Source organism: Bemisia tabaci, chromosome 9 (genome assembly GCF_918797505.1).
Source record: "Bemisia tabaci chromosome 9, PGI_BMITA_v3".
Taxonomy (NCBI): domain Eukaryota; kingdom Metazoa; phylum Arthropoda; class Insecta; order Hemiptera; family Aleyrodidae; genus Bemisia; species Bemisia tabaci.
In genome coordinates, this window is record NC_092801.1 from 1,634,043 (window position 1) to 1,643,827 (window position 9,785).

At 39.0% G+C, this 9,785-nt stretch overlaps 1 protein-coding gene across 1 annotated transcript in view; it reads right to left on the reverse strand.

Annotated features, from left to right (window-relative positions):
- Positions 1–55: 55 nt before the first annotated feature.
- Positions 56–9,785, reverse strand: part of LOC109038227 (acyl-CoA Delta-9 desaturase) — a 15,325-nt gene continuing 5,595 nt past the window's right edge. The window contains exons 4-6 of the mRNA XM_019053213.2: positions 8,460–8,665; positions 7,668–7,853; positions 56–5,840 (exon numbers count right to left, since the gene is read on the reverse strand). Of these exons, the coding sequence (XP_018908758.2) occupies positions 5,465–5,840; positions 7,668–7,853; positions 8,460–8,665 (768 nt within the window). The 3' untranslated portion in view covers positions 56–5,464. The remainder of the gene's footprint in view (positions 5,841–7,667; positions 7,854–8,459; positions 8,666–9,785) is intronic.

The window sequence follows — 9,785 nt, forward strand, 5'->3', positions numbered from 1 at the left end:
GAGTACTCTTCCATGAGGTAGGGGAGAAGAAAACCAGTACAGAGACGAAAAGTTAGGCAATAGGAGAAGATGAAAAGTAAGCGGAGTGAAAATGTCCTTTTGAAGCAGAAAGTCTTGTTAAAGGTTGTCAGATAGCGTAACAGGAATTTTCCACCCTGTTTGTAAAACATAGTCTTTAAATTTGAAAAAAGAAGAAGCGGTGAACTCCAACGCGATGTGTTGATAGGGCGTGTCGGTAACTCATGTAGCAACCTGAGTGGTTTTCATTTACAGAGATTTTATTAATTTGGCTTATAGTTTGGTAGACTTATTACTTTAAAGGCCATTAATCCTTCGGAGTCAGGCTAAGCAAAAAAAAATGGTAGAGTAAGAGGTACACATAGCAAATATTCCTTCCATTTTCAACAAATATACTCTGAACGGATCTTGAAGCTGATGCTCGATTTGACAAACTTTGATAAATAGAATAGAATAACAATAGAATTAATAAGAATAGAAGATAAGAAGACAATAGAATTGGAAATGAATGGAGAGTGAGCCAGTATTGTATATTTCATTCGGATGGACATATTAATATTTGAACGAAGAACTATCAAAAATTCAGAGAGCCCTGTTTATGGTTGTTAGGTGAAGTGCCTTTGCAGACACTTATTTGGCTTCAAAGAGAATGTTACGCGTATTGATTTGATATTTAATGGATTTTTTTTTTTTTTTTTGGTAACTTTACAACTTTATGCGAGGACCTAATCTAGTAAACCCCCCAAGAGATATACTACCAAGTGAGTAAAAATAAGCCCCCCTCCCCCTCATGTCCACAACTAAGATTGAGAGCAATGGGGAATTTCAGCCCTGGACGCACTCCGATGGCAATTGTGACCTTACCAGATGAAGTCGGCCCGTGGTTACCACCATTCGCCCAAAAAGAGGGAGGGGCAAGCAGAACCTAATATGTATAGAAATGAAACGTACTAACAGTGGTGATTAGGGCTGAAGTACAGCTAACTACTTCTGATTAATCGGATGTAAGCATTTAATTTTTATTCTAATTTACTTTTGAGTCAGTTATGTGGTTGCGGCCGAAGGAGATGTGTTTACGGTTGCTGTCGTAGCAGACAGGCATAAGGGACAAGTCTTATTTTTTTTCCTCACACAAGTCACACATTACTTCTTATTTTTACACTCTCCGATTTTATGGTTACTCTGACCGCATTTTAAACATAGTGGATCTTTACTGCTTTTCAGACATATTTTAGTAGAGAGAGTTTTTCAAGGCAATTTGAGCATGGTGAGATTAAGATTATAGGCTTAGCGAGTGCCCTACATGAGGGATATGTCGGGTAGGGAATTAATTTAAATCTGAAAAGAAAACTATTAAAACAGCCGTGGCAACAGCCAAAGATGAAGCGAGGGAAGTGGTCTTGTGATGCAATTGCAAAGTTTTAAGGCGTGGATATTTTATGCAAAAGTAGGCAAGCTGGTTGAAGAAGATGGAAATACATTGCTGTGTGCTGCGCCGCTGCGCCGAACCTTGAAGAAACGCTGAAAATAACGAATATATTTTTCTTTTCTTTTTTCTTTTACTGGAAAAGAACAATTCACAAAAGGGAGGCACCGCGTACTTGCATTACGTCCCCCTAGAATTCATTACAATGCTTATACGAACTTTGTAACTTCAAAATAATTGGTCAAAAACAATTTTGGGCGTGAACAGTTACTTAAAATGCTACTTCACTTACTAACTAGAGGGTCATGTATATGAGTCCCTCTATTAACTACTGACTCGAATATAAGTATATATTAGAGCAACTTGCACACAAGTGCTTAATGTTGAAAAATGTTTCCCTTTATCTTTAGGGAGGAATCAGAACTACTCTTGCTGTTTCTAATTTTCTTATTGCCTTTACGCAACATACTACGTACTTTATATCTTCATTTTCATAACGAACATATTAATTGACGGCTTTCAAAAATGGATAATCAAATTTTACATTTCAACCTGACATAATTTGTATTATATATCTTACTCAGTCGTTGGGGTGGTTCGCCCTGAAAAATACGTATAGTTTTTTGCCTTCCCGAAATAATGCAATCCTGAAGCCAAGAGTTTCACCTATTATCTTAATATCGAAATGGTGGTCATGCAAATACCTGCTAATTATTATTTCTGGTCAGAGAACTATCTTTCTAGAGCCAAACCAACATGGTAGTTTAATTTCCCAGATAACTTTCCAGCCGAACCCCGCAGCCTGCGAGATAAGGTACTGCGAAACGGATGGGAATCAAATGGGCATTAAAGTGACATATTTCCGCGGAAATTCTCCACTTTTTCTATTTTCTATTTTTCTGTTTTCCCTTTTTCTAATATGTGGAATAATATGGACATCATATGTGAAGATAGAAATAAGCAATCACAAAATAAATTTTTTTAATATTTAGAGCTTTATTCATTTATTTACAAAGAATCAACGAAAGAATACTTAATTGAATCATCGCGATTAAAGGTAAATCAAGACATATTTGTCGCTCACGAAACCATCTTCTTGATCATAGAAAAAGAGAGACAAGAGAAACAACAGACTTAAAAAAGGAATACCTAAGTAAGCGTGCTCATCCTATTGCGGTGAAGTGTTTTTTTATTTACATATTACTTACAAGTTAATGCTTATTTACAAATTTGGACTAATTTATCAATCACTTGAGGAAGGTCATTTGAGCCACCCAGATAAATTTTCAATATATGAAGACGCTTTTATTTTTTAGTTCTAAAAAGAAAAATTGCTTTCTGATATTTCGGTATTTTCTCGAAATATTTTTCAATACCTAGTCAATAACATTCCGGTAAAAAATTACCCCAGAGACAAAGGAGTAGTCATTTATTTTTTTTTGTTTCAAAAGCATGCAATTAAATATCATCCATCAAACTGTTAAATCTATTTCGGAATTTTCAGGTCCATCGGAAATTTTGTAGACATCTTAAATGAAGCAGTCGCACTAAATTAATAAAGCAAATTAAAATCAAGAAAGCGTTCTTTTTAGTTACTCATGAAATTACTTGAACGCTGAACCACGTGCCCGCAACTGTATCCGGTTCAATTAAAAAAGACTACGTTCTCCTTCACTCTGTGAATATGCAATTTCACTCATTTGGAGGTCGAAATAGTTGTATCTCGCGTTTCGTCCCATCAAACTTTTCTACTCCACGTTAAAGTCTCCAAGTCAGCGGAAAGAACCTATTTGAAAGTCGAAATAATTGTATCGTAGGATTCCCTCCATCTAACTTTCCTACTCTGCATTAAAGTCTACGCTGTATTTTAGTGATAACTAGCCCATCGTGCATCCATATTAGGTTTTCTTGGACTTTCTGAGAAGCTATTAACACACTGAATAACACTCCCTTTTCAGATTCGAAAAATTTTAATCATCGCATTGTATTTTTGACAGCCTTTGTCAGTTAGTCATCACCAATGAAGCAACTTTTGTGTGAATCCAAGAAACCTCACTTTTAAGCACGCCTATAATATTGGATTCCATCCTATTCTATTAAGTCTGTCGTATAAAAAACCCACGTCTGACAGATTGCGATTGGTATAGTCAACGTGGTCGTAAAGTACCTCTCGGCTACCACAGATATTTGCAATTTGAAAACTTTATCCCATGTAAAAGTTCAGGAAAAACACGACGGTGCATCTGTTTTTTTTCTTCTTTTTTTTTTTTGAATGGAACTCCCAATCGCAGAAGAGCTGTCAAGGTTAAGGTAGCAATGAGAGAATTACCTACGTTGTGAGAGGAATCTATCTCTACATTCAAACTATCTATACACACTGGACATGTAGACAGCTAACACATTAGAGAGGCTGCCACCTTATGAGAGGACTCCAAGAATACAGCCGTGGCAAACCTGCAAATGCATTCACACCGTATTTGTGCATGAACATTTTGACCGGATGTGAAGCTGAACTTTTAACGCAGACCACCTCAACTTTGAGAGATCGTTTTAGAGAAAACCAGTGGCGTTATTGCTTTACTTGCAAACTTTTACCAAGGATAATGCATTCACATTGCAAATCCTCGTTGAACGCATGCGTTTCATTACGGACAAAAAGTACATAGAGTCGTAATGTAAATAGGAGCAGAGCTGGCATCACACAAACATTTTCCAGGTCCCGAATTCTGGGACTCCTGTGTCACGCCGGGTCACATTTTCGATACATAATCGATTGTTTGCGATGTATGAGGACCCGACCATCCAATGTAAACAAAGAAGCCAGGAATTACCACGTATTTTACATTGCCATTTTGGATCGAAAATGCATCGAAAAAGTGACCGGAGCTCGGCGCACACCGGGCTCGGAACTCGTCGTCCAGGACATGGTCCCAGCTCTCCCCTTCCCATTATGACTCTATGTACTCTATGATTACGGACGACATGTATGTACCATCCGTTTTGGAGTTAGGGGCTAACATCTCCAGAGAAGTGGATTGATCTCTTGCATGTGTCGCAGGAAAATAGTAAAATCAGGCATTTTGTCAAATACCTAGGCAAATAGTCAAATATTCTAACTTAGATTGCAATTCTGCTTCTTTTCCTAACTTCAGATAAAATAATTCATTGCTCCTGCAGGAAAAAAATTCTCAGTAAAAATTTGCACACACAATAGTATTTTAAACAAGTTTTAGCTCCTGAAGAGACACTGATCTTGAAATTTTCAGCATGTCGGAAAGTACAGAATTTTTGGAATTTCAACTTTTGAAAATATGAGAAGCAATTGAAGAGGAAGAGCCAAAAAGACTTCACAGGTTTGATGAGTTATTTTTCCAAAAATAGTGAAAAATCGTGAGCTCTTCGCCACAAATTCACAAAATTTTGTAGACCGTCAAAATTTGACTATCTGCCTAGGCATTTGACAAAATGCCTGATTTCACTATTTGCCTGCGACACATGCAAGAGATACAGCCATTTGAATAAACAATTTACGGGTCAAATCGCACGAAAATCAGAGAAAGATAGAAAGACCTCGTCCAGTGGCCCATGATGCAACACTGAAATGCAGTTACGTTCTTTCGTAAGGGGCCGACGATTGTATAGAATAAATAGACTACGTCAACAGAGGCGAAAGCTCCGTAAGAACCAATGTTAACATTTTTCTTCTCAGAGTCGGTCCTTACTGAAACCAATTTCGAGGTTACCAACAAATATAAAAGTGGAAAAAAACATTAAATTTTAAGCAAATTTACAGTACTTCTTCGGTTTAACGATGAATAAGTTAAAAGAAAACTCTTTCAATTCCTTAAAACGTATGTATCCGTTATTATTCGACCTCTCCAAAACGTCGACCTACCGCAAACGTAAACAGTACTTATTGAAACAGCCTCCTTTTGTTATGCTTAGTTGACATGAAAATGGCGGTGGCTTTCGCTTATGTTGACGATAGTCTCTTTATTCTATGACGATTTTTCCATGAACTCACGCCTTCTTGCTTTCATCCGGCCGGAGCCGCCCCATGAGCTTCATGTCGTCCTCGACCTGCTGATCGGTGTACTCCTTGGCGAGCTTGATCTCGCGGACCTTCTCGACGAAGGTCTCCGTCTTGTCGCCGAAGAGGGGGTGCGTGTGGTCGCCCTTCTTCACCGTCCGGTTGATGACCATCTCAGTGGTGGCCGAGCGCCGGTCCCAGACCCAACCGCGGCTCGCGCAGTAGTCGATGAGCGTCGCCGTCAGGTTAGGCCACTTGCCCGCCTCGGCCGCCCGGTAGTCCCACGGGAACGTGTGGTGGTAGTTGTGCCAGCCCTCGCCCAGGCCGATGAAGGAGACGAAGAACGACTCCACCGGTAATATGTTCCTGCACAGTTCAAAATCGCCAGGTTTATGCTTACTCCAGTTTCAACAACAAAAACACATTAAAAACAAGTGGGTTTACAAGGCTAAGGAAAACAAACCAGGACGTTTCGGACCAATTCCACGCTCATTCTCAACTGGAACAAAAGCTTAAAAAATGTAAAAATCAAAACAAGAAAATGAGCATGCAACTGACCGAGGTAGGAATCAGTGCAAACTGAAAAACAGAGCAAAAATGGACAGAGGGGCACTTGCACTATCACCTCCTTGATAAAAGTCCAACCCAGTGGCGTGGCGTGATTTGTGATATATCGATTGTTATGCCATCTAAACCTATGGAAAAGGATCGATAAACAGGGTGTTCGCAGCGAACATCTTAATAATCGATTCTTTACCATAGGTTTAAATGGCATATCAATCGATACATCGCAATTCACGCCACGCCACTGGTCCAACCTCTACACCCACCATGGAGTATTTAAAGAGGCTCTTCTCCACCACAGAAAAACTGGAGATGGGATGCGCTCAATCCATCTATGTCAGCCCTATAGTTGCATAGCTCACCTCTATTCTTGACGATGTTTGCCATCTCCAATACATTTTTAGGAATCACACACAGATCATTAAGGAAGAAGCAAGGATTTCTGAGAATCGCCAAAAAACTCTTGTTTCTCTCGGCGCCATCCAGAGATTGCTACTTGAGAGTGGCTAGCGTAGAAAGTAACGCCGTAAGAAAAAAGTCGTATAAACCTCCAGACGTTTCCAAATTTCCTTCGGTAAAACATGAATTTCCTGGTGTAATTTTGAATTTTTGTCTTCCAATTTTTCAGATAATTTTGTTCGCAATTTTACCTAAAATCCTTGAAAATTTCTCGGAGAAATATTCATAACTTTCCTCGAAAATAAACATTTTATCGAAGGAAATTTGGCAACTCTCGAATGTTCATACGGTGCTCTTCCTTAGCGCGGCAGTATTGGACTCTCACCAATGCCATTTGGTTTTGATCCTGGCGACTCGTGCCTGATTCCCGATGAGGTTTCAAATTTTCAACGCAAAGATTCGGACATTGTAACCTCCCAAAAATAACTTAAAAAAAACAAATTAATATTTGGATTATTTTGTGTTCATTTCCCCATATTAACACATGTCGGTTACTTTTTCTCACTGTGTGGGAGCATGGATAAATCACTCGTTTGCAGAGGTTCCAGACCAATTTCGACAAATCCTGCATGGTTTTCATTCGGTTTAGGGGCAAATTTATTTCTGAAAATGTTGTAAATTCTCGGGAACAGGTTTCTGCCTGAAAATTAGCATTCTGATTGAGTGTTAAATTATTTTTCCGTAATAGCAGCCGATCTTTTGCTTTGGTTTGTGAATGATTTGACCCCATCATTTAGTAATCTGCATTGAGATTTATACTACAAGGTGTACAATAATTGGATTGCATTTTGCAAAAAGGAACCACTATAGCATTGCAATGATGCTAAGATGGTGCAACTTCATCCTTTGCAATAAAATTGCGGAAATTGTGAAAAACTATGAAATTTAGATGATAATTTGTGTCTTAAATTTACAGTTTTTAGCGAGTAAAATAGAAACTGTAAAGGGATAATCGGGTTTTTCCTCCAAGACAAAAGAAGTTGCACAATCTTAGCAACATTGCAATGCTAGTGGTTCCTTTTTGCAAAATGTAATCCAATTGTAGAGCTTCCCCACCTATTTTTGACCGTTTATATAGGTGAAAAAAACGCTACGATAAACGTAGCCTTTTTCCTGCTTAAGTAGTGCTTTCTGGTTGCATCATGATAAAAACGTAGTTCAGTCACTTACTCCGAGTACGGTCTGGTGCCAATTAAGTGAGCCCAACTGTTAACTAGCCAAACTAAATTATTAGTCCAATGAATCCGACCTAGACTGCACATCACGAATGACTTCATCAGATCCTCATTCCAGAAGTAATACGGTATCGCTGTTGGGATTATCACAGCCAAAATGGTGAACAACGTTTTATAATACCTGTAATCATTAAGAGAAATATGATCTTAACTGCATCCAAACGAAAATGTCAAAAATTCGTTTTATGGCAGAGGATTTTTTTTTCAAATCAAACCCAATTTCTACACCTTTTTTTTTCAAAAAAAAAAAAACATTGTTGACCTAATTCAGCATAATGAAGGATATCGGTCATTTCGAAAACGACCCATATCTGGAGCGAAGGAGGATCCAGCAAGTTTGCCACATTGTTTTTCTTCATTTAAACCTATGTTTTTTTCGATTTTTGTCGGAGCAGTTGCCCCCCCCCCCCCCCCGCGAATCGATTCATGTCCACGGGTTTAAACGGAGAGGAAAACAATGTTGCTAACTTGCTGCTGCTGCATTCGCTAATGTTTTTAAGTTTTCATTTTCTCGCATTTCTAAGTCGTAGAAAGCGAAAACTTTGAAATTTAAGGGGCCTCCTCTTTATTACGGCCTCAATTTAAAGAGCTTTTCCTAGCTTTGGAGTTTCTTTCAAAGAAAACCAGTGGCACCATCGTGTTTCTTGCAACATTTTACTTACGGAAAATTACTGAAGTCGCAAATCCCTGACACATGCAACATCATTGTCCGCCAAGATATACTCACTTTTTCTGGAACATAATGAGTGGGTCTGCATTCATGTCGGACATGTCGACGAGTTTCCCTTTGGCGATGACGTCGGGGTGTTTGCGGACCATGAGCCAGCCGACGTGGGAGAAGAAGAACCCGCGGCTGGCGTTGTGCGGGTCGGCGTCCGTGTCGCTGTACTTGTGGTGCTGCCGGTGGTCCCGCACCCACACCCACAGGCAGTTCTGAAAACACCCCAAATGATTACTCAGTTCCACGTCACCGAAAGGATTACTAGGAGGGAGTCGAAACGATCGCAAGGGTACGTACTATCTCTACTTACACGTGCCAAAAATGAGCTGGATTTTTTTTTTTTTTTTTTTTTTAATTTTTCATCATCTTAAATTACAATGATCCATAACTCCATTCAAGAAATATCTGGGCAAAAACTTCAAAATCACAAGTCTAAAAACGCTGATTACACGAGTTTGAATTATCGCTATAAACGCTGCTCGCACAAAACGCATGTCCGCGCCTGCAAGACTGCATGGATACCTCACGCATTTCGCGTACACTGCGGTGAGCGCTTTACTCGTCAACGATTCGTAATTCCTCGGTGCATGACCTACCACACTGTGTGTGCATACATCATTTCTGACTGAAAACACCGAGACTCAGCAATTCTGAGATTGCAGGATCGTGGATATATAGCATCCCTGCCCTATGCGTGATTGCGTGGTTTACTTTCTGAAGCAAGGAGCGTAAAATAGAGACATTTTTTTGAAGCAGATAGAGAGGTAAGGAGAGAATGGCCTACCTTCAGCTAAAGCAAAGAGTTGCATCTTATAGAAAATGTCTTAAAAATTACTATGAGCGTATCGAGAAAGTCTGACATGCACTTTTAACTTCACAATTTGCGTAGGAAGTATGTAGTTTTTTAAGCTTCCCGCTTTCCGCGCGCATATCAAGGTGTTCATCAATTATATTATCATAACAGTTTTAATCCTCAAAATGGGTAGGGTGAAACCTCTTTCATTATTTCGATTGTGTTCGACGGTGTATGGTTTTATTTTGTCCAAGAATATTCGTATTACATTTCTCAAAGCAGTGTTACTGATCCTAATTTTGAATCTAGACTTGAGAGTGCCTTTTTCCCTAGATAGCTACATTTCAAGGAAAGTGAACATGTATTTACATTAAATCTTGATCTCCAACGAAATATACTCACTATATTGAAATTTATGATATCTGTAAGTCGATTGTGTTAGCGGTTATCCCCTAAAATTGTGGTGCTATCCCAATTTGTTGGATAAAATGGATATTTCAAATTAAATGTTGTAGTATCGCAACTTAAGTTCGGGTAGC